General features: G+C 37.1%; 1 protein-coding gene across 2 annotated transcripts in view; it reads left to right on the plus strand.

Moving 5' to 3' along the window:
• RETREG1 (reticulophagy regulator 1) overlaps positions 1-25,568 on the plus strand; it is a 60,561-nt gene extending 34,993 nt beyond the window's left edge. The window contains exons 1-7 of one of the 2 annotated variants that reach the window (XM_014893087.2): positions 5,766-5,986; positions 15,600-15,726; positions 17,526-17,610; positions 18,790-18,927; positions 20,714-20,778; positions 21,937-22,063; positions 24,957-25,568. In XM_014893087.2, coding sequence (XP_014748573.2) covers positions 5,952-5,986; positions 15,600-15,726; positions 17,526-17,610; positions 18,790-18,927; positions 20,714-20,778; positions 21,937-22,063; positions 24,957-25,468 — 1,089 coding nt within the window. In that variant the 5' untranslated portion in view covers positions 5,766-5,951 and the 3' untranslated portion in view covers positions 25,469-25,568. Of the gene's footprint in view, positions 1-5,765; positions 5,987-15,599; positions 15,727-17,525; positions 17,611-18,789; positions 18,928-20,713; positions 20,779-21,936; positions 22,064-24,956 lie in introns of those variants that run through there. The other variant, XM_014893085.2, reaches the window with a different exon arrangement.
• The last annotated feature ends 563 nt before the right edge of the window (positions 25,569-26,131 follow it).

Consider the following 26,131-nt stretch of genomic DNA (forward strand, 5'->3'; position numbering starts at 1 on the left):
AGTGGTAAGATCTACCTTCCTGTCTCCAGCTCCTTTCCGTTTGTCACACAAATCCAGCATGATCTGTCATATTTGTAAAGAGCAAGATTTGCTATCTTCATGTGACTAAAATCTGCTTTTACAACTGCAGTTGAAGTGTCTCTTACTTCCTTTAACTCCTCTTTATGCTTGTGTTTGAAACTTGGAAATACTGTCATGCACCAGGGAGCATTATTATGCGTGCTTTGTGGGAAACACTAAAACCTCATAGTGACAATTCATTGTTGCTGATACAAGTCAGGTTTTGGTGCCTGTTGATAGTTTGCTTTCATACTCAATTTTTAATGATTCTCTAAAACTACATGTTCATGTGCTTTGTTCTGCCCAGTGAATATTTCTTGCATGTGGTATCTTGTTTAGCTTTTTGAATGTTGCACTACTTCTTTTTTGTCAAAATGGAATGCTCTTTGTGATTTTTTTCTGAAAATGCAGCTTATAATCTTAAAAATCTTTAACAATTAATTGTTTCATCCAGGTACAAATAAGAATCCTGCAAAATATGCAGATTTCCATGAAGAAAGAAAAATTTTCTTGAACACTTTTTTCCTTTGTTTTATTGGTCTTCAACGGTTGAAAGATTTTATCTTTTTCTTTTTATTTTTTTCCAATCCTGAACCTTGATACAGCTAAACACCAGATTACGTTTTGTGTGTAATAGGTGTCTTCATCTTTTTTAGCACACTGCTTACTGCTTGTGGTTACACCTGGTATAATACCCCAGCAAAGAACTGAGTGTGTTCAGCAGGTCCAGTTTGAGGATTTTTCATTTATGCTTGTGTGAAAGATTTCCTCTCTTTTAAAACCAGCCTCCTTTGTATATCTCACACACAGTAAGACCTCAAAGTTAAGTAGATATAATAAGTATTGGTAGTTTGAAGTCAGCTTTACATAGAAAGAATCGGGACAGGAACGTTTCAGCAAGTTTTGATTGAAAATACAGGAAAATTGGGCATACCCTTCAAGTTGACGAAATATAGTAAAACATCTGCTTTCTTATATGTGTAGTTACAAATATATAAATGTACACATGCCTGCACACACACACAAATGTGATCAATTAATTCAGTTTCCCATATTGAAAAAAAGGGGAAATAGTCCGTTTTGGGGAACTTCATGTATGTTAATAATGTGATATTTTTTCAACGGTATTAAACAGCATGTGTCCTTTCACATTAATTTTCATCCTAAACACATTCTTCGACAATGACAGTAGTTTTTAAACCCATGCTTTTGCTGAAGATAACATCAGTTCAAACCATCTAACTAAAGTAAAATGCTAGACTTTTCCATTCATTCTGGAAACTAAACTAGATGTTCTTTTGAGAGTGGGTTATATATATGTAATTTTTTAATATCAGTTGAGGGTTTTTAGGGTGTCTTTAAGTGTACGGTAGGAAGTTCACATTACTGGAAGTGAGACTCATTCATAGCTGAATAATTAGAACAGGGTTATACATTGAAAGCACCGTGTTTCTTTTTAGGTGAGGAGAGACATAGAAGGCAACAGTGGTTGTGAGTAGTTCTGGAGCTGGTTGTTCAGCTAAAGCATACAACAGGCTGATTAATTAAAGTCTTTCAAAGCTTGCAGCCTGAGTGGGACATGCCACTTACCTCCTAAAACCCTTGAGCGTTGTCAATATCTATCTGAGTGTGTAAAACAGTGTATGGGACATTATTTCCAATCCTTTTTAGCTTTTCAATGAGGCTGCTTCCATGTCTCTGGGAAGAACATAGCTTTTAGTTCCCTTCTTTTGCAGAAGACTTCTGCAGTCTTTGGTGCCTGGCTGTGAAAGAAAAATTTTGCCTAAATGTCCATACTCTATGGGGAAAAGGCATTTACTAGATAGTTATGATACATATTCAGTCCAAGTCTGCACTCAGAAAGAGCAGAACTGGTAAGATTCCCTGATCAAGCAATATGTCGGGCAACGTGTCAATCAGATTTGTTTGCCAGCACATCTTACCTGACTGTAAAGAGTTCTTACTCAACAGCTCTCAAGGAAGTTTTCAGAAAGGTCTAGAAGAGGTTAGCTTACTTGAAAACAGGATAATGGAGAGAAGCAGAAGCAAGAAGAATTTATTCTTAAAGTTATCCAAATAACATAAAGAAGATCAGGTACTCTGGAAAGCTCTTTTAAAAAATGTAATGACAGCCAATAGCGCATGAGGAACAACTTAGAAAAGTGTTCAAAATGTGTAAATAGTAGTATGCTCTCACTGGGAATAACTACATTTCTGGTCTCTCCTACCTTAAATTGGTTATGGTAAACACAGGAAGAATTTACAAAAGAATAATGATGATTTTTGAGGGCACGCAGGAGCATACACGCATGAAACAGGTGAGCAAAATAGAGCTTTTAAAGCTGAATGAGCTGACCAAGAGGAGGACATTGTAGATAGGATCTTTTTCCTCTTGATTACAAAACCAAGGGCTTCCTTGTTCCTTTCAGAAATAATAGCACAAGGGGGAGGAATTCACTGTAAGGTGGAAGGGGTTGTTCTTTTTGTTGAAGAACAAAAAGAACAGAGCCAAAGGGAGGGAAAATTTCAGAAAACACTGCAAGAAGTGAGAGAGACATGGCAAGGGTGGAATGTAGCAGCTCTAGACAAAGAAGTTGCTCAGAGAAGCACGGACTAGTCATGTGAGTTGAGGCCTCAAAAGTGGCAAGAAGGAACTTAGGACAGAGAGGAGTCACTCAAGTCCAGTGCAGTTAATGCAGTGCTTAGCTGCAACTAAGCAAGGAAGTAAGAATCTTGAAAAATAACATGTGTAGGAAAAGATTTTCCTTCCTCATTCTGTCATTTCTAGTCACTTTGAGTTTTCCATACTGGAAAAGTTTAAAACTGATTTTTAGCAATGATAAAAAGTGGTAAACTCTTTTCTAAACAGGTTTGTATTTCAATTTTGCAGTCCCATCAAAAAAACTTAATTATAATGATCTGCAAAAACAGTAAGTCACTGTGAAAAGATAGGAAGTCCACTGTCAGCCTTTTCCAGTATAAGACTTCTTGGAAACCAGTTGAAGTGGCTAGACCAGGGCAAATAATATTGGGTGGGGGCTGGCTGTTTATTTCTTCCCAAAGAGTATGCAGTTAAGCTGCAGATGCCCTTGCCACAAGATGTTCAAGATGTTACAGTTGTTATCATAGGATGGAAGTCCACTCAGAGCTAAAAAATAGGCATCACATCTGACTCGAATCTCCACAAGCTGTAGTCTGTAAGACTATATGTAGAAGGCAGCAGTGTATTTTTTCCTTGGCTGTTCCTTTTGGACACAGTAGAAGATGCCAAAGTCCTTTGGCCTGATTCAGTACAGTACTTCTGTTCACCTGCTGCTGTTCCACCCAAGCGTTCTTGGAGACGTCATTCCATCTCATGCTGCTCTGAAATAATCTGGAACTTGATCTGCAGGAAACCTCCAGATGGGCCAATACAAATTCTAATTCTCTTGGGTGCAGAAGAATTTGGAATGATCAAAAAAATGAGATGATTTTTCTAGATAGTCTTCTTTTAGTGATACCAAGCAAAATACTTCAGTGTGATTGCAGTTCCACTAATTATGCACTCATGCTGTTCCCAAGTATGATTTTCAAAAGTGAGGAGCAGTGATACCAGTAGAAACTACTCTTTGAGTGTTGAAGTGTTTTATAAATGCTCTAATTCCAAGCTAACAGGTCCTTGACATTTTAGATAGGTACTCATTCAGTAGACAGTTTTGAACCTAATCTTTCCAGGTCTTCCTTGTGAATAAGTAAATAAGGTGATACTATCCTCCTTGCCTCAGTGAGGGCTTGGAAGATTTATAAGGAATTGTAAAAGTAAACAGTTTTTCTGCTGTAGCAATAACCTCTGTGTACAGAGTGTGACCAAGAAATGAACAGTCCAAAGCTTCACTTGAAGACTTTGGAGTACATCCAGTTCCAAGGCTGAAATACAGAGACAGACATGATACTGAAAGCTTTTCAGCTTCTGAGTGTGATCATCAAATGCATTAAAATGGAATATTTTGTAAAAAGGCATTTGACATAGTAAATGTGTGTGCTTGTGTAAGAGTATATTGCAGTGTGTGGAAAGTAAAGCAGACCAAATTGCATAAGGGGTTCACTTTTGTTTGCTTTCATTTTAATGCTACATTTAAATTTTGAATGATGCTCCTACGTGTTTGCAGATTCCAGTTATTTCTTTTGCTTCATTTCCTAATTAGAACACATCACAACTTTGATCTGAAGGTGAAACTGTTACACATAATTGTTTCATTAATTAAGATTTTTCAATTTGGCAGCTCTGTTGTTTCAGGGTAAGCTTGAAGAAATTCAACTCTTAATTATTTCATCTATAACTATCAGAAGTAAGAGAAGGAAAAAAAAGAAAAGAAAAAACTATTACATTGGCATATACAGGTATTGGTGACCATGGAAACTCTCAGTTGTAGGCAGGACATTTATTAATGCTTACATATATAATGCATTGCATAATTTAGTCAGAGGACTTTACTCCTGTTTTACTAGATCTTACTCGTCCTTTTGAAGAAATTTATATGAAAAGAAGAAGAAAGGGTACAATCCTTCATAGTTCTAAAAGTTAAGCAGCTTTCTAGAAATTATATATTGCTCACAATGCATCAAAGATACATGGCATACGTTTTTTCTGGCTTTGATTATTTTTTAAAAAATGTATCTTTAACACGTGATATCCCAGGACAATTATTACTGTCCCATTGAAGGACATTCTCACTCATGCAGGACAGGCAAGTGTAAATCTTGCTGGGTTCCTTCCTAGAAAAAGAGATTTCTTACCTGAAGATCTCTGGATGTAATGTGGATTTGAAAATATATTAATAACCACAGGTCAGCCTGTTCAATGAAGGAAGGAAGCTGTGTGAAGGAGCAGTGCTGAGCCATGTGCTGAGCGACAGACATAAGGGATCCTTGGAGTCCTGGACTGTGTGACAAAGCTTCACCAGCACAGATAAGGTTGCAGGGGTGTTGAAAATTAATAGAGACATAGCTGGTGTAGCTGGAGTGACAGAATCCTTGTCATGCATGCAGCAATAGGAGGAAAAGCCATAGGAAATCCATATTCAATTCACCTTCACAGAAGCAATCAAAGTATTTTGTCAGAAAGCTTCCTCCTGTCAGCATACTTTAGTTTATGAGGACTCCTTCAGCACAGCGTTCTGGTATTCCTGTCTAAGATTAGTTGTGGCAGATGAGCTTGGAATCAGAACTTAAAAGCAATGCAATTAATTATTATTGAAAACTTGTCTTCCTATTCCTTATTTAAAAGAATTACTAAGTTTTTATGGATTTTTTTCATCTGTGAATTCAGTCACTGGAGAATAATTTGGCTGCTTCTTACAGCCTGTGACTGACACTTTGCAGGGAGGAAAAAAAGGATTCTTGATAGGTAATAATTTTAAGAGTAAACTCTTTACTCTCATATTTTCAAGCCTTTCATTTTATTAAAGTTTGAACGATTTAGCTTCTCCTCATTTGGGTTGCTGCTTACACCTGCGAAAAATGGGAGATATTGAGGAAAATTTCCAGTAGAAGCAGAAAAATAAAAGTACTAAATGGGTGGTGATTCTCCCTCACATGACCAGAAGGAAAACAAACTGTTTGGCTTTTGACTGCTTGCTACTAAACACCCTGTCATAGTGTGTGAGGTGAGTCACGACTTGTTTATTTATAGCCACGGCCAATCAAAGCCGACCGCTCTGAACTTCATTCAAGAGCAGCAGCCCTTAGGATGTCTTGTAAACATTTGCTCTCTGAGCAAGGAGCATTCTTGCTGGAGCGAGCAGCACAGGTGCCTGGCTGGTGGCTCCTAAAACACAAAACAGACCAGAAGATCGTTGCCTGGATTGTCTAGATTGGTAGAGAGAGACTGAGAATTCCCCTTTACATCTGAAATGCCAGACAGTGAGGATCTGGGACAGGATGACAGGTACTGTACTTTGCTTGTGCTGGCCCTCCCGTGCAGTGCAGCGAGGACTGAGGTTTCATGTAATTAATCTGTGTGTGCTCCTGAATGCTCAGCCTGAGATCAGTTTTCTCTGCGTTGTAACCAATCTTCTGCTTCTTGAGGGCTTTGCCTCTAATGCTAAGCTTCTCAGGAGGGAATTGTAAGTCTTAATGTATGATAGAGGGTAAATGCAACAGCTCTGAAGTGCTTCTTAAACTGAAGCTGAAGGGAAGAAAATACTGTGTGGTTTCTACCTGGTCACTTTTTCCTTCAAAGCCTAAATATGTCAGGCATGGAAACAGTTTAGTTGGAGCCATGCTACTGACAGAACACTAACTCATTTCTGTGAGATAAAGCACTGTGTCCCTTTGAGGTATGCCTGTCTTTCTGAAGTTCAGCTTTTGCTTTAATTAGCTGATAAAACCAACAGTCAGGACAAAAAAACAAAGTAATTGCATCCAAAACTCGATAATAATTTTAAAAATACTGTTTCCTCAAATGTGATCCAGTACATTCTTGTGAAATAAATGCCCCAATTAAATTTAGCCAAATACTTTTTAAACTAGGTATTTGAAAAGTAGATGTTACTGATGTTTGACTATGACAGAGTTTATAATCTAGATTTCTTAAAGGCCACATGGTTTTTCCATAGTCTTGATGCTAATCAAAATATTTGCTCTAAAATGGTGTTAATGAAATATTTGATGTTGTAAAAAGAGTATTTGTCGTGTATGTAGAACTAGATGGTTTTTTTTCGAAGTTAGTGAACAAAATGCCAGAATACAGAGGCGAATATAAGAAATTAGGCAACTAGAGGGATCAGAATTGGGCATTTCATTACGGCTTTGGGTTTGATTTCTTCTATTTAAATTTAAATCTGAACATTTATGTGGATGCTTTTCCAGTATGTTTGTCAGTGTGTTGTGAGATGAAATGCAGAAGATAGTTCTGGTTGCCTGTTGTAGAGCAGCCCATTCAAGCACAGCCCCCTCACTGGATGAGTGTGGGTGAATGGATCCCCAGGGGCAATTGGGTCTCTGCAGGGGTGGTTTCACCTACACATTTCCGTTTGCAGGGATATCTGGGTTGTGTCCTATATATACACGACATAGATTACAGTTAATTGTAGTTGCAGGTAGCATTTTTTTCTTCTCTTAAGGAAATGTTGACTCATTACTGATAATCACCAGTGTTAATTGCTGTTCTTCAAAAAGTGTTTGGTGAGGTTTCCACTTTGTTCAGTTGTTTATTTTTCAATAAAGAAAAACAGAAATAAATCTGACCCCTTAAAAAAAGCTTTCAGCTTTGTAATAATATCTTATTTTTTTTGTTCACAATTCTTTCTCTATAAAGGCTTGTAGCAAGCTTTGGCAGCTAAACAGAAGGCCTAAGACTCTAAGACCTCTTTTTCTATCAAAGTTGGGAGGTTTTGTTTTGGAAGAAAAAAGATGAGCTTTTCTAAAGCAGTAACTTGGAAAAACATAACAGCCTGCTCTTTCCATTTATCATTTTTGAAGCTACCATTAAATTAACTGACCCTGATGCTCATCTCTCATCCTTTTGCGTCTTTGCTATTGAGCAAAAAGGTTTGAGAAAGTAGTTTAATCAAAAGGTTCCAATTTCTTTTTCTGAAATTAATTTGCCTTTTTTTCTTGGTCATTACAAATAGGATATAACTGGAGAACATTGCTAAAGAAGTGCTAATGAGGTTTGGTGGAGGTCAGAATATTTTGGTCCAAGTTGAACAAGATGGAATAGAAGGGGGAGCTATGGGAGCTGTACAGGAGCAATTAATCTTAGAATTGCAAAGAAAGAAATTGTAATGTAAATGTACAGATAATGGTGTCATTTTAAGGGCACACTGAATCAAAGCTTCAGCTTGTATGCATTTAAAAAAGGAGAGCAATACTATTTTTGTGGAAGGTGCAGAATGAGCTTTGATCACTGATTGGTTTCAGTGCACTGCCCTCCTTGTAAGCTCTTCTCAGATGCAAATGCTTCCTCTCTCCTCTCAAGTTCATGGCCTACTTCAGAAAATATGTAATATTGTGTCACAAGTGTATTTCATGAACATTGTTACATCACAGTTAAATATGTGGCATTGGTCAATACTCTGTTAGTCATACTGCTAATTAAAATGAAAAATAAGCAAAGGAACAGATGCACAAGTACTTCTTAGTAAGGCTAGCCAAAAAGTGAAGAGTTGTGAAGAGCAGGTACCCTCTTCTCTTCTGTTTTGGCACATGATCATGGGTGGTAACAGATGAAGAACATTGAGGAACTATGTAGCCACAGGTAGAGGATTAAAAACACTTTAGCATAAGGAGATATTTTCCATCAGTAATTCTTTATCAATGGATCCACTACAGTTTTGGTGTAAGTCAGTATAATTTTTTAATTTTTTTTCTTGAAAATTGACCTTTTGTGAGGAATATAATGATAGTCAAGAATATATAAAAGACACTGTGAATATCAGTCCTGAAGTGGTGGAAACATATGGCTTTAGGAAATCTCAGTAATCTATCAGAGCAGTAAATGATAACCTACTTGTACAAAATACATTAAAACCCACAGAAAAGAGTGAAATGAAGTTGTGCACAGAAAAAGTTAGTCATATTGTTATGTAACACAGAAAGTAGTTTAAAAATATATTCTTTTGCATCTTTGGCATTTGAAAATACAGTTTTCCTTTTTTTTTTTTTTTTTTTTTTTTTTTTGTGCAGCTGTTCTACAAGGGAATATTGTTCTTCAGGGAATATTAAGCTCATCTTTCCTAGCTCTTTGACTTTTAAAGGCCTTGAGCTAGGAATATCCCAGCTGAAGAATGTGGAGGCTGTGAAGGAGGAAAATAAATTTATTTTGTGAAAAAGCACTAAAAGAGTTGTCTGCAAGAGAAAAATAATTCCAAAATAATTGCTTCCAACAGCTGGGCAGATCTGTTTAAAGTTGTGCAAATGGAACTTTATGGTCTTGTTGCTTAGTAAGGAGTTTCCTTACTTTTCTGAACAAAAATATCTCTTTTGTGTTTGTAGCAGTTACAAATGGGAACCTGACCTGAAGGATCCCAGCCCTTGGACCATCTTGGTAAAAGGACAACAGCACATAGTAAATAGCATAATGGTCTTTGCTAAACAGAAAGCAAGTCAATAATAGTATTTACATGGCACCGAAACACTCCATTTTCATGCAAAGAGACATTTTAGAAAATCTTAGTGGCTAAGTCATGAATTTGGACTAATGGCACTTGACTGTCAGATGATGCTTTGAATGACCTTGCACTGCAGTAGTAGCTGGTGTTCTCTGCAGGGGAGCTGGGCAGGAGGAGTACAGCTCACAGGAAGGGTTTCCTGTGAGAGCTGGCCTTCCAGTCTGCTCACCAGTCTGCCCAGAGGAGCTCAACAAGGAAATGCCCCAGTTCAGCTTCAGTATGTTTTGTTTGTCTTAGCAGGACATTTAGCAAAATGTGACAACGTTTAATACTGTCTTGCTGTATTGAGGAACTTGTATACTGACATAACCTTCAAAAAAGGCTGGAATTAACCAGATCATGTTTGGTCAGCTGAAGAAATAAAATGCAGCTCCTTGCTAAGACTTCATAAGATGACTGATGTATTATACCTGAATAGAAGAGATGAACACATGGCCTCCAAAATAAAATCTTGTTAGTAATGGGTCATTTTTTTTATTTAAGCAATCTGTTGGACAACATGAATTGCCTTATCTCTTTGCAGAACACTTCAGTGTATTTTTATAAGAGTAAGTTTGCTTTCATTTTCTTAGTTCTTGACTAGCAATATAAGCAAAAAAACTACCTTAATTTATTGGATTGACATTGTTTAGCAGGACAGTGGTAAAAATGTTCCCGTGTCAGTTGAAGAGAAGAAAATATAATTATGGCTTTAGTTTAACACTCTGTGCAAGGAGTATAAAGAGTCAGGGATGAAAGTTTGCTTATCTGTCACATGGCCCCACCAATCTGCTCTGCAGTCCATTGAGAAAGGTACATCCAACCTCATCAAATGCTGATGATTTAAACATATTTCTTGTACAGTAATGTTACAAAATAGTCATCTTGTTCAGGAAATGAAAAGGGGAAATCTGTGAAATAAGATTTTTTTTCCAGATTTTTATTCCACACCTTCCCTTGAAAAAAAACAAAACAGGAACAGTAAATTGGACTGATCCACTCTTAATAAAAAGCACAAAATTGAAGTGTCAGATGAAAATAGACAAGGCAGGGAAGAAAATGGGAAGAGTTTGAGAAACAATTTTATACAATATTAATACAATTCATTTACTTCTTATAAACAATGTATTTGAACTACTGGAGGTATGATAATTAAAGGAGATTTTCTGATTGGGGAATGTTAGTAACACTTTAAGGCTGATAACTACATTCTCCAGCTTCCATTTAAAAACAAAATCTATATCTTAGAGATTCCAGGGGAGCCAAAACTTCAACAAGAAAGGGGTGGTCAAATGTGATCAGTTAAACTATGTTAGCCACAGTAGTACATGTTAGTGAGCCTAAATCTGTGCAGAACCTGTGGATTAGCAATGGGAAATAGGGTGCATATGGATATCTACAAGCTGAAGCGATTTCTGTTTGAAAAGCTTTGTAATATTTGGAGCATAAAGGTTGTAGATGAAAATTCTCCCTGAAGGCTAAGAATGGAGTATATTTGTAGATGCTTCCTGTTTTTGCTTTTTCTTTTGTGGAAGTCTTTGGTGCAAGGACAATTTTACATGGTATCCAAGTGATTCATTTAAATTGAAGGTTTTGATGACTTGGTAATGGCCACATGACACAATTACAATTATTTTAGTATACTTAACGATTGCTTAGGATCCAAAAGTGGCACAGGATAGAGCCCAGTTCTACATAGTCACCTTTAAAATTAGCCGCATAGGTCATTGGGATGCTGTGCTATGAGTGTAGTAGTGCTGACCATTCTGTCTTTCCACATAGTGCACATTACATTCACAAATGGGTTACATTGTGTGTCTGTAAGACTAATCAATAGTGCATTGTGTCCCACCACAGTTCAATAGTAGCTTTTAGAGGTTTTGCCATTGGTACTTTAATATACTTAACTGTAAAATTTCCTTTTAACACTATTTTATATTTTGGAAAGAGAAAGCGGTGTTAATTTTCAGTATATGAACTCCTGATATTTTTATGTTTAAAAAAAATTACACAAAACTTTTTAGTCTGGATACTATTTTAAATCCCTTATCTCTGTACCTTAATAATTTAGAAGAAAAATTTCAAAACCTACTTTTTTTTTATAGGTCTTCAGGTATAAAATTTTTCCTTCAGAGAAAAACTACCATTATAAATCACTCCCTTCTGCATTGTGGTGATTTCTTCTTTACAGCAGAAGCCTGTGAAAGCTCTGAAAAGGTAGACCTACTTGACTGGGCTTTGCTAACGCTTTACACTCTGGATCTCATTTGATTAAGTTTCATGATGAACTCTTGTTTGCCTGTTTGTCCTTTGATATCCAGATCCCTTACAATTGCACCGTTCTAAGTAATTCTATATATTACCTTTTCTTAAAACTACCTATATTTTGATTTACATATATTTGGGAATGTAACTTTCAGTTCTTCCACCTTGACTACTACATTCTAAGTTACCCTGAAAATTACAGAGTGCACAGGCTTCAAATGTGTGTGGTTACAGTTGGGAAATCAGGAGGGTTTAGAAGCTCTATAATTACTAACTCTATGTTTATGTGGGTGCAGTCCTTCCGATCCACCGCATCATGGTGTTCTCTTGTCCCTCCTGCAGTTCTGAGTAGCGTGTCTGCATGAAGATACATAGAAAACTGTGTACGCGTAATTTAAAAAAATCCAGCACATCACGAAGAGATCTTTAAACCAGTAACATGAGATCTGCTGACCTTTCTGAGAGAAATGTGATGGGGCTTTGCTTGAACAGATGTCTAGCTATGAAATGGGAGCATGACACCATCAGTCATTTTTAGCGAACGTAATGCCACTGAGTCTTCTGGCCAGAGTTTGTGACTGTGATCAGTGGACTCATCTGGGTGGTAGAGTGTTTTGGGTAGTTTTTTTTTACAATTACTAGGCAACAGCTTATATATTTGCTCAGTTATTGAAATGATGCAATAGGCAGTCAGAATGATGTGAGTAATTTATTTTTTTCTGAACACCCTCAACCTTATTGATGGTAGTTTTAGGATGAAAGTGTAGCATTGTATATCAAACTAAGGATAAGTGATGGGAGCATAAAATGTTCTTTCTAAATGATCCACAAAGGCCTTTGGAAATAATCAGAGTTGGCTGCTTATCCCCAAAGGAGCACTTGGACAGCAGTTCCCAAAACTGTTTTGGCAGGAAGTACAGGGTTCACATTTAAGTAATGTATTAAGGTACTGAGAGTACTTTAATTAACTCCACTAATATTATGCTGAAATAGATTTATATTCTTGGTTGACTTATGTCATAATCAGGCACTCCACATTTGTCATCTACATCACTTTACATGTCTTCTTTTTTCCTTTGTATCTTTAAATGTGACCGTTGGAAAATTAATTTCTCTGGAGTATGCGTCATTGTGTGCCTGTTTCCTTTTGATCTAATGCAGGCTTAATAGTTATCTCTGTTTTTACAGGGCCATGGCATAACCTCTCTGTCTTTGTGTACATACATTTTATGTTGTACATACGACTATATGATGTGCCTCCTTTCTCACTCTCCCTTCACCATGATCTGTTGCTTCCCCCTTGTTCCAACCCTCTGGTCTGTGGGTAACACTGCTATTTAAGTTGGCTCAGAGTAAAAAGATAGGAAAGATAGACATCACCAAGGCTGGTAGTTGTTGGGAGGTGTGAACAAGAAGAGGCAGCATGTGCATCTGGTGGTCACACTGAAGATCAGCGAGCTGACTTTCTTACACCTCTAATTGCCTAAGATCAGAATAAAGCTTCAAAATAGTGCCTGGTGTTCCTTGTAAAATAGAAAATTGTAGCTATTGTAGAACTGACAAAGGTGTCTTGTGATTGCTTGTGGCCTAGAAGCAACTGCCAAGTGCTCTTTTGTGGAGCTCAGTAGTGGGTTTGCAAAGTTTTGAAGCAAATTTCACCTGTACCATCCACTCTTCTTGTGGAGGAGGCTTGTCTTCTTGATGTGGACCACAGGGCCAAAGCATATTGCAATATATTTTATCTGCACTGCAGCTCATGTTTTTGACAACTTGGCTAAAGAAAGCATCACTATCATCAAGCAAAGCAATTGCAGAAAACTTTCCCTGCAAATATGCACTTTTTATTCATAATTTGCATTCTTAAAAATTGTTAGTAATTATCCCACTGTGCCTTGTTATGGCTCCTTCTCTTTAATCTATATTGTCTTTATATTAGTGGTTAGCATATGTGAAGATAGTTTGTATTTTTATTGTACTTTATGCTTTCGTCTTTCATCCCTCTGTTTTTGCTATTAGCTTAAAACTATTAAAGTAAGTATCTGCAGTTGTACTAGGTATTTCAGAGCTCTAATTTGATAGCAGGCATCAGGCCTGTTCATTTTTGCATTGTGCTTCCACAAAGTTCTACTTTGATCGTCAGCAATATAAAATACAGAGTAGGAGTAAAAGTCTGTAAAAGGATTTTTGTTATTCAGAGCAGTGTCATGACAGTAGTATTGGAACAAATGGGCAACTCTTAAAATACTTATTATTAATGCTGTAGAATGGTTTACAGAAGCTGGAAGCAGTGTTTCTTTAGGGGAAGTGGCCTATCCATAAAAATTGCAGTTCCTGTAGGCCAAAACCCTTGTATGATACTTTTCTGAAGCTGCTAATTATCAGAGATGATGGAAATTGAAATCCCTGTTGTGGGTGGGATACAGACAGAAAGTTCTGTCTAACATTACTCATCCCTCCAGCTGGGTTCCTGCAGTGATCTCTATGAGTTATGGTTTTATTTGCATCCTCTGTCATGGGCAAATATCTGCATTCAGTGGCTTGTATGGCAGAGAAATTGAAAAAGTCACCTAGTCCAAGACACGGGGCTCTTTATCCTATGCATTTCAGGTGCACTCTTTTAAATAGTTCATTGGTGTTTTTCCTTAGATATGGGGAAAAACCCTCACCCTGACTGTTTTGTTATGTGAGATGAAATCACACCACTGCAACACCATAAATTCTATAATGCAGTCAGGAATAGGGCACCAGTTTTGGGGTGAAAAATAGTGGCTGAAGCCGCTGTTTCACGCGGGTCGCGGTGCCACGGGCAGGTGAGGCTGTGTCCCCGCTGTGTCCCCTCTGTGTCCCTCCCGTCCCTGGCTGGTCCCCGCGCGGCTGTGCCACCACCTCGTGGCGAAGGAGGAGGACGGTCGGGAGGCAGGGAAGGGTCTCCGCGGAGCAATTTTGACCGAAATTGTACCTTTTTACAAAAATGCGGAGACCGTGTGTAGCTGATAGGAGTCAGGGGTTTGATCTGACCGTGTGTGTCCCCTTATGGCTGTGCTCTGACCCGTGTACAGTCATTTTTTCATAATGCAGATTTTTATTTATCTTGTAATTCAGTCTACCTGTGACAAAATGTTTGGTCTTAATGCAGTGATGGATTAGACATGTTTTGGGTTATATATCTCAGTGAAATGACCAGAGCTGCTCATGGCCGACTTGCATTCGCTGTGACCAAAGCTGTGTGTACTCAGCAGTGCATTGTGTGAAAACTAACTCAATAAAGCTGGTGCAGAATTCAGCTTCTCAGTGTTTGCACGGTGGTTCATCCATTCTTTGTACCAGTTTGACTTGACATTGACTGGCCTGTGTATGTCTGTATTATTCTTTGTTGTTTCATGAAACAGCTTCGTTGTACTCCACAAAGGTGTATGATGTGACCATTTAAGCTCAATATTGGATAAACTCACCAACCCCAAATGTGATAGACACATACACTATCCTATGGTTTTCCAAAAATTCTTCGGTACAGGTTTTGTGGTGGGCTTGTTATTTTATTAAAAATACTGAACAGTCATAAGATAAGCTTTAGAAACAGTCCTTTCAATATAACAGAAAAACTAAAGTTCCGTAGCAAAATTAATGTAAATAGAAAGACTTCAAGAACAATTTCTTTTTTTCCAGGTAGGTTAGCAATTTCATCATCATAGTTTTCAGAACAAGATAAAAAGTAGAAAAGAGAAAGCACAAGGACTATATGCATAAAACAAAATGTATTAAGATGTGTGGCCATCTTGTGGCAATGAAAAGTACTGTGGTATATTTTTAAAAGAAGAAATAATATTTAAAAATAAGTTTGGGGTCAGTTGCTTGATTTAGATGACAACTGTGCCTTGAACTCAATGTCTTCATATGACCAGAATGAATAAGCAGTAATTTTTATATGGACTGAAAACTGCTACTACTGAACGGATTAATTTTGTTTTGTTAAAAAGATCAAATTAGCTCAATATAAAATACGATGAAACAAGCACAGGTGTGTCTAGCATAGCAACAGCCATTGGATTGCCAGAGGCTAAGGCTTTACATGATGTTTTCAACCACTTTCAACTTCCAAATGAGCTGTAAACAAAGTCGGGTATTTTTGTTTGTTTTACTCAGCTGGAAAATCACCGATTCCAGTCAAGACTACAGACCCAGAATAAATCAGTGCATTTCAGAAGCACTGATGAATTTATTTGTATTTCTTCAAGAAATGTCCCACTTTAAGGAACAAAACCCTGGCAAGGTAAGCACTCCCCAGTAAGATTAACAATTATATATGATTTAGTATATATATATGATTTAATAAAAAGGTGAGAAAGATTTAGGAAAAAAACAAGTAAACAAGAAAAAAAAATACATTCTGACACATTCAGTCATGAGTTTCTGCTAACTTTTTTTTTTTTTTTTTGCTGTGAAGAGTATGGGTAGGTAGTCAGTGAGAAAAGCTGTTCACAGTAAAGTTTATAGCAATACAGTCCATCCCCTTACAGCTGTTGGAACCTCAACAGTTATTCCATGGACTTTTAAAAGGAAATTTAAAGGATCACAATTTAATAAAAACTTGAAAAAGCAAAGAAGTAAATAGGTATGTTCCTAAATGTAAACATTGGAGGTTTTTATCAAAAAACTGTAGTTTTCAGGAATAGCTGTATGAAGAGAGTTCCTCATACTTTATTGTGGCAATTTTTCTCCTATACACTAATAGTTGGTGATTTTCCTTTTTTTACTGGAAAGACTGAGCTGGAGAACCCAGTTCATGAAGAGGGAAGCAAGAGTAAGGCTTTTCTCCAAGCTGGAAGAATATCATTATTTAGTATAGTATGATAATAGTAGATCACATTTTTATATTTGTATTTCTAAATACATGTTAAAATACAAGTTAAAAGAAGACTACGAGGCTTTTACTCTTTTTTTAATCTCTCGTAATTTTGCCAGAAAATCTTTCCTGGAAACAGGCCGTTCAGAATTAGCAAATAGAAAGTATGTAGTACCACACTGAAATATTAGCAGTTTAGACTGAAAATACAGGTGAGCAACTGGATTTAAAAATGAAAATTATAGAAGAATGAAAATGACCTAGAAAAAAATAATAAATTATATAAAGAGCAGTTGTGTGTTTGGACAATAGTTACATTTAAAAGAAATAAGTTTATAGTGAAGTAAGGAAATGTAGTATCAGCAATGTGGTAACATGACAGTAACTGTATGTTAAGAGATATCTAATACTAAAAAAGATCATTTTGATAGCATGTTTTCCTTTCTTTTCTCTGACCTCATTCTCTAAGCCATGCCATTATTTTACTGCTATAATTAGAAGCAAATTAGGCAGTAATGCTGTGTGCAAAATTTCTTTGAATTAACTATTTTATTGCAATTCAGCTCCAAAAGCAAATGGATCCTCTCTGCAAACTTTCAACAGATTAGTTGAGCACTGTGCAGTTGTGAAAAATATACTGTTATGTCTCAGGCACCACAAAGGCCAAATCTTAAATTCTGTATTGAAAATACGGCTCAGTCTTGTCATTAACAGGGGTACTAGAGCAGCCAACAAGGATCAAGAGATTGCTTGCCAGCATATGAGAGAAAATAGTCTCACAAAGTAGCACAACAGGGGAGAGAGCTCTAGATGGAGGAAGGATGTTTTGCTTTTGTAAGCATGCAACAAGCATGCACTGTAATATTGCAATTATTGAGTTGGGCTTTTTCCTGTATATAAATTGTTCAGTCCATTTTCATGCCATGAGGGTATAATTTCTAGTAATTTTAGCAATAAACATTAGCTTTTTAAAGCTTTACAGTAAATGAATAAAAATAGCATGTTGTTATGGTAGAAGAGGGGATGCATCCTAATTATCCAAAATGGATATTTTTGTTTGATGCTTATTTTCACAAGAAGTGTTAAAAGTAATTCTCAGTTTTAAAAAACAAACTTCAATTTTGCATTGCTTTCTAGACTTCATTAGCATGCAACATCTTTCTTTTGTAAAATGATCTAATCATTTAAGTGGAAGTGTTAATGGTGAATTTTAATGTTTTTGCCAGTTTTGCCTACTAGTCTGCAGCATATGTACATTTTTCACTGTCTTGGGAAGTTACATTCCTGGAGTTGTCCTCTCCTATGTCTTGTGTAAGTATGGTCTCTTTTCCCGTCATGATTTGTGTATGTGTGTACTGTTCATTATTTGGTCTCTGTATAGGGACTATTTATTTATTTATATACCTGTTTACATACTCATGCAAGTTTGCAGAAGACACCAATCTCTGTGGTACAGTTGACAAGTCTGAGGGACAGGATACCATCCAGAGGGACCTGGACAAGCTTGAGAAGTGGGTGCCTGGGAATCTCATGAGGTTTAACAAGACCAAGTGCAAGGTGCTGCTCCTGGGTTGGGATAACCTCTGGTATCAACACAGGCTGGGGGATGAACAGATCAGAGCTGCCCTGCCCAGAAGGACTTGGGAGTGCTGGAATGGCTGGACATGACCCAGCCATGTGCACTCACAGCCCACAGAGGCAAATGTGTCCTGGGCTACATCCAAAGCAGTGTGGGCAGCAGGGTGAGGCAGGGGATTCTGCCCCTCTACTCTGGTGAGATCTCACCTGCAGTCGTGGGCATCCCCAGCATAGGAATGACATGGACTTGTTGAGTCCAAAGGAGGCACATGGAGATTATCAGAGGGCCCTAGCACCTCTCCTATGAAGACAGGCTGAGCAAGTTGGGGATGTTCAGCCTGGATAGGAGAACACTCTGGGAAGAGGCATTTCAGTTCCTAAAGAGGGCTTATAAGTAAGCTGGAGACAAACATTTGAGCAGTGCCTGTTGCAATAGCACAAGTAATGGTTTTAAACTGAAGGAAGGTCAATTTAAGTTAGATATAAGGAAGAAATTCTTTACAATTTTTTGTCATATGGAAGTCAGCTTCCAAGTTTTTTCAGTGTGTTGATTCTGGCACAATGTTGCATAGTCATGTTTGTCAAGTTGAGATATCAAAATCAGGCTAAGGCAAGGTAATGATAAATGTTATAATGACCATAAATCATGTCTTACTGATAGTAAAAAAGATGTCAGTTGACATAATTATAATGGTGTTTTCTGTGATGAGTAGGAATAGCCCCTGAAAACTGGATTTTACCATAAAATTGTCTGACATGGGCATTTCACAGTGCATTTTTATGTAAAACTAACTGTATTATGTCAAATTAGTAGTTATCTTCTGCAAAGGCATTGTTTAAGCTTTGTTGAATAACTTCTTGTACAGCAATATTTAAATACGATTTTTTTCTCTGTCTTCATTTTTATCACAGTATTGTGTGCCTTTTTATGTCCCTTCCTTAAGTGCAATGAATTTGGACAGAAACTGTGCAGCAAAATAAAGGCTTTTCTGATGAAACTAGATTTTGGAATAGTGGAATACATTAACCAGAAGAAAAAAGAGAGATCTGGTGAGTAGTTAATTATAGTCCCATATATTATTAGATAATATCATTATATTTCCGTATGCAGAGCATTTTATTCACCTTGCAGAAAATTTGGTTTGTCCTGAGAAGCTAGCTGTAGAGATATTTCTTGCTTTGAACCTGGCTACTGTTATTAGCTTTATAAAGAGGGACAACGTATGTCAAATGTCTGGGTATGATAATAAATAAATTACGACTTTATGGAAAGACACAAGGCAAGCTCTTTGTATGTGATTAGATGTAGTGCTTATAAGTTTTCAGAAAAAAACTACTTGCTGTTAGGTTGCAATGATTATCTCTCTTTAGATAAGGCAAACTTGCCCAGCAGAGAGACTCACTCAAGAGTCTCAAAATAAGTACATAACAGAATTTTCAGGAAGAGACCAAACTCTGTTCCTGTATCTAAATTCGCCATGGTTTCACTCCCTCCAGCAAAAATAATTAGTTTTCTTCTCCAAATAGTCCAAAAGCATATAAGAATTGCCACAGGATAGCAGCTACAAATTAATCCAAGTTTCTACATGGAAAGGGGAGAACTCAATTTAAAACAAAATCTTGCCCATCTATCCCAAAATCTTCCTAATACTAGAAACTTTTAGATTTTAAGCAATAAAGTTATTTGAAGGAAAAATCTGTATGTGAACAGAGTTAGTTTGTTTTTTTGTAGTGTAGTCACACTACTTGCAGGTAGCCTACTAAGTGCTACATCAGTAGACTCAGTATCTGCTTTAAAACATGCATTTCTTGTAACCATTATACAATTCATTATACAATGTGCTGTTCCTAGACCCAAGGAGAACCACTATGTGTCTTTTCCCCTTTTCTTACATGCAATGTGTTAGTAATTGGAAATAAGGAATAATGCATTGGAAATTTTCTTTTATGCATTATTCTACTTGTAAAGTTCTTTAAGTGAAACTGGCAGAGAAAAAGATCAGAGTATAGTTTAATAAACTTCATAAGCCAGCACTGGGAAAATGGTTGAGGTTAGATGCATTCTTTCCTGCATCTCATCCTCCAGTTTAATTTAACCCAGACAACTTCTCTACCTTGCTTTGCTCCTTGGATTCACCATGTGGGCCCACAAACCTTGTGTTGGCACAAGAGAGGAAAAAGCAAGTTGCAGGATGAACAACCAAGAACACTATGACTGTGTTTTTCATTTCATATTGGTTTAAGAGATTCTCAGACAGAGGATGCAAAATTTGTATCTCTGCTTATCTGTAAAGTGCAATATTCTACCACACTTCAGAGGATGCTTTGTATGCATATTTGCATATGACTGTGAATGCAGGGTAGCTGGGTGTTGTCAGAAGAAGGGGTTTGTGAATGAAGATTACATGCAATTATCAAGAAAATTGCACGTTCTCATGTAAAAGTAATGTGGTGGGATAACTACATAGCCTGTTCTAACAGCACATTGTACCTGTGCATTTTACCAGCAGTGTAGTCTAAAAGAGAGATACTTATTGCCAGGGCAGATGACATGCTAGTGAGCAACAGAGGCTCCTGAAGGAAGTACAATGCAGGTAAATAGATCTACTGGAATGTATTCAGAATAACATTCTTTCTCCCACTTTGATTGCTGTATTTTGATAAGCAGCCTGTCTCTCAGTCAGGCTTGTTTCCCTGGTAGCATAGCACACAAATGATGCACTGTGTCAGCAAGTGGAAGGTTATTTTGCTATACAAGCTGCGTGACAGGGAGCAACACTGAACCTGGAAATCCGTTGTCATGAGTAGGATAAAAAATATATCTTTTTTCTTTCAGAAACAGCAAAAACAAAACCCACAGAAGATGACAGTGAATTAGACATATCAGCTCTGTGTCCTAAGGTGACTTTTTTTCAGTCAGCCCTGTCTTGCTTGTAAAATCTATATAGATAATGGGAGGCTATCTAGATTGCTGTCTCTGTTCTTCTGTGGAAGACTTTAACCTCCCCAGGAGGCTGTGTTCCTGAGCTAAGCAGTATGCTTTAGAAGTGATTCATAGTCTCCACCTTTAGCCTTACACAAATCAACCTACTGCATTTGTGACTTCTGGCCTTCAAGGTAATGGTTTCATTGGCCTACTGAGCTAAGAATGTGTTTATTTTGTATTGGCTGTAGAATGATTACATAAATATTTAAAAGCAAAGGTGGTTACTTTTATTTCCAACAGTAAAATTGCAGTTGATTTTTATCAAACTAAAATACAAAAGGGAAACATTAATAGAAAACCTGTTTGTCAGATATTTTTGTAATCACTGATCTAATTTTCAATGATGGTGCAAATAGGTATATTATTTAAAAAATCTTTCTAGATATGTATGAGAATACTCAAATTTCTCATTTTTCTACTAGTATTTTAAATGACTGTATTGCAAAGGTTTTTTCTGTTATAATCAGAATACCAGTTGATATTTTAAAAATCATCTTAATAGGAATTATTATGTAGTATTTGATCAGTAGCATATTAAAACCTGACTTCGACAGTGATTGCTTCAGAGGTGGTTTTGTGCTTGGGGAAGAAAAAAAAAACAACAAAAAATATATATCCCATGGGATAAAAATTTGTAGCTAACATAACTAAATATTGTTCAATAAATTGATAAAGGATAATGATTTTTTTTCACCTAATTTTTGATGGTCTTATACATATTGGGCTGTTTTTCTGGTCCAAGTTTATTCATTTTGTTACATTATGCATATATTGTATTTTCAGGCTCATTTTGCTTTCATTACCATAGGGTTGCTTTCAGAATGAATAACTGGAATTTTCTATTCTTCTTTAGTATAATACAGCCTTTAGTTTTTACAAAGAGGGATGCTTCTAAGCATTGCACAGTATTTTCATGTTTCTTCAATTAAGGCTTAAATAAGAGGTGATTTATGTTACCATGACATACAAAAGGAATTTTTTTCAGTCTCTAAGCACTGGCTTTCTGTAGTGTGATTTTAATTTTTTTTTTTTGTAATATAAGAATACCATGTATGGGACTATTTTCTGTGTAGGTTAGTCCTGCAATTGTTGCCAAAGAGCTGTCAGTGTCTGACACAGATGTCTCAGAAGTATCCTGGACCGATAATGGGACCTTTAACTTATCCGAGGGCTATTCTCCACAGACTGACACATCTGACGGTATGTAACAGCTGCATCTGTGTCATCGGTGAATTGCACACGTGCAAGTTACCCCAAGATTATTAGACAATTTGAGGACAGAAAGCGTCGAGGTTGTTGCTTTTCTCTCTGAAACTAATTTAAGGTTAATCTTAGTGTTTTATATAGTTTGGGATACATTTTGTGTAAGAACTGTCCTCATCTTAAAAATGTTAAAGTACATCATCAAGGGTCTAAATAAATAAGTAATGCTGGGTAAAACCAACACATTCAATACGTGCCAGGTGTAGCACTCTCTTCTACCAAAGCTTTTAAGCAAGTAAACCTTTTAAAATTACTGCCAGTGCTTTTGTGGGTAAGATAAGCCAATAAAAGCTGAGGAAGAAACAGTGAAACACTGACTTGTTAAACAGCCAATTAAAGAAAGTATTATCAGGTTTTTTTACTAGAAATGAAGACAGCCAGCAATGAGCCTATGAAAACTTAGACTAGGAGAAGTCTCAAGCACTTGGCTTGATCTTGACCAGAAAAAAGTTCTTACTTTTTACAGACCAAGCTATCAGTAAACACTTTGCTGAAATAAAGATTAAGGACAACAGTAGTTTGATATTATCTCACCTGTGGATCTGTTGCTCTGCCCATCTTGCATTTCTCCTAGGAAAAGTTTCCTGTAAATGACAAGCAGGATGATACTACAGGCCAAATTAATACTTTCAGTTATTTTCCTAATATTTCAAGTTGTAAATAGACAGCATTGTATGATCACAGAACCGTAAGTTTTAAAAAGCAATTGTCATTCATCTCATCTTTCTTCCTATCCAAAGCAGTTTCAAAGCTCTTCATTAAAGCTTTCTGAAGTTTCTCAGGGCTGTGGCCACTTGAGTTCTGAACACCTCTAGTGGCAGAGATTCAGCAAGTTCCCTTTTGCTTACCCTCATGATGAAAAGGTTTTTTTTTTAATAGCGAGTCAAAATTTCCCATGTTCCAGTTTGTGTCAGTTTACTCTGATCCTTTTACTGTGCACTTTCTAGAAGAGTCAGACCCATCTTCTCTCTACCTTCCCATTCAGTAGTCAAACTGATTCTCAGTTTGCCACCTTCTCTTGGGGCCAAACAAGGCCCATTCTCTTAGAATCTACATACATCCTGTTCTCTAGCCCCCCAAATAATCATGCTGGCCCTCCAGGGGATTCAGTCCTGTATGCCATTGTCTATCTAAAACAGGAAAGGTCAAAACCAGCCAAAGTACTTCAGTGTGTAATCTTAGTTGATGAATAGAGGAGGAAAATCCCTTTCATTTACTTTCTGCCTTCAATTTTGCTACTACAGCTCAGTGTGTGTTTGGCCTTCCTCGTTGAAAGGGCATACCACTGATTTGCTGCCCACTGATCTTTTTCTGGAAAGCTGCTTTCTGTCTTGTTGCCCCCAGCCTGTACTGCTGCATAGGTTGTTCCATCTCAGATCCAAGACTTCACATTTTCTTTTGTTGAATGTCATGATGTTCCTTTTCAGCCTGTTCCTTTCTCCAGCCTGTTGAGGTCCCTCTGAAGGCATCCTGACCTCCAGAATATCAAATACACATAACCCACAGCAATTCCTTTCTGCCCATGAACTCGCAGAGTGCACTCCAGCCTGTCATCCAAGTCGTTAATAAAAACCTTGAACAGTGCTAGTTTCAGTCCCTGTGACAGACAGCAGTAACCAGCCTCCAGCTGCACCTTGTGTCACTGATGAAGTCTTTGACCCCTGCAGTCCAGCCACTTTTCCACCCACCTTACAGTTCCCTTATCCTGTTCACTCACCAGCTTGGCTGCAAGGACCATGTGAGAAATTCTATTCAAAGCCTTGCTAAGTGAAAAATAACAACATCCACTCTTCTTCCCGATGGAGCATTTCAGCAAATGGAACATACACAAAAGTATGAGACCAAATGGGATGCTTCCAGGGACTGGCTCATCTCTTGTCAAAGCTCCATGCATTCAAGCCACCACTCTGCATGCAGCACCACCCTTCCTTCTCACTTTCCCAGCCCGTCTTTCCTAAAGAAAATGGAGAAAATTACATATGAGTCATTTTTAGGATTTATTTCCTTAACCCTTATGAATGCTCCTACAACAGGCTCCTATTGCTAGTTTTCATAGAAAGTAAGTTCAAACTGCTTACTTTATACCTTCTCATTCAATCACTTTATGAAAGTATCTGCTTGTGCTTATTTAGGCCCCTTCCACAGGCCATGCACTCCATGGTATGTTTTACACATTTCTAATAACAAATATTGTGTCATTCATTAATGCAGCCATTAAAATTCAATATTTGATTACATCATGGTTTTTATCCTCTTGAAAACATGAAATAATTCAGATCATCTGTAGAGTTTCCATTTTCTGTTTCCTTTTTAATACAAGCATTGGCCAAGAAAGGAAAAAGAAATTAGTCTTTACATTGATTTAAATCTTTATTTAAACATTCTTTTTATTATTCCATATGCATGTTAAAAGCTTGGAACACACCCTTACATCTTTACATATTTGTAGTTTATATATATTGTGAAGAAAAATAAATTTTAGGACTTCATGTGGTTGGTATATTTAGAAATAGCTGTGCTGAAGATTTGCATGGGTTATTTCATTACAGATAGATACCTAAAAAAGTTGGCTTTAAAAAGTTCTTTTGTTCAAATAGTTAGGTTCATACCAGTTGATTTGGGGTGCTAGTTTTATGACTTCAAAACCATTTAGTTTTAGAAGTGACAAAAAGATCCTTCTATTAGAGGACTACTAGAGAAGGGATTAGTAAATATATTCAGAAGAACACTTATTACTTGCATTTTTACACATGGCTGCCTTTTGTGAAAAAGGAAAAAGGAAACCTTTTGTGAGTGCTAACACTGCTTTCTTCTGTTAACCCTGTAATAGATTTTGACCGACCTAGTGATCATGAAGAAGCTTTCGCTAGAGATCTTTTAGAGTTTCCCTCTTTAGAAAATGGTGCCGGCACAAATGATGACGATGACTCAAGCATCGGTTTACCCACCCAGCAAAAGCGAAGGAAAGAGCAAACTGATGTCAAGGCGGATCATGCTTCCAGACAGAGTAAAGAGAGACCATCCACTGCAGGGTTGTCCTTGCCTTTGACCAGTGACCAAACCTTTAATTTAATGAGTGGAATTGCTGGCAATGTCATCACAGCTGCAGTGTCTGCTGCCATCAAAGACCAGCTGCAGTCCCTACAGCAAGCTCCCTCACAGGCAGCGCCCAGTTTGAGCGAGGAGACAGACACTGAGGAAGCTGATGATTTTGAACTGCTTGACCAATCTGAGCTAGAGCAGATTGAGAAAGAATTGGGACTTTCACAAGGTCAAGAAGCAGAAAACCAGGAAAAGAAAAAGTCTTCAGGCTTCCTTTCAAATCTGCTTGGAAGTCATTAACCTGGAAGTTGCAGCTGGCAACACAGAAGAAATGAAACATAAAACACAAAAAATACCATCAAATGCAAAAAAAAAAGAAAAAAAAAAAAAAAAAGAAAAAGAGAGAAGAAAATTCTGAGCTGTAAGCTTTAACTATCCCTTTAGATGTGTTGTAATAATTTCCCTTATGCAGAGTGAATTAACTGGATAAATATCCACTAATACTGATAGTTTAATGTTTCTGGTAGTTATACCTCAGTGTAGTAGCATGGAAATGAATTATCTATCCACAGTTTGGTTGCAGATGTGTGGTGGAAATCAGTTCAAAACAGTTGAGAGAGAGGTTTCTTTTACCTTTTTGCCAACCATTTATTTTGGGGTCCTGAGCCAAATTTTCAATATCGGCAGTTTATTTACTCTAGTTTTCCAATCATGTAATACAATTAATATTATGAGGGCAAATTATAAGAGGGCTGCAGTGAGATTAACTGCATCTCACCTCCTTCAATCTTACCAGAAAGTACGGATCCCTGCAGTTAGCATTAGGTGTAGTGCATCTACTATATATGAAACAGATTAACTGGCACAACTCGAGTTTAAATATGTGTGCAACATTATAAAACCCCCTAGATTTCATACTTAAAAATCTTTGAATTATTTTGGATATGGTGATGCATTTCCAAA

The sequence above is a fragment of the Sturnus vulgaris genome, chromosome 1, assembly GCF_052056855.1.
Source record: "Sturnus vulgaris isolate bStuVul1 chromosome 1, bStuVul1.hap1, whole genome shotgun sequence".
Taxonomy (NCBI): Eukaryota; Metazoa; Chordata; class Aves; order Passeriformes; family Sturnidae; genus Sturnus; species Sturnus vulgaris.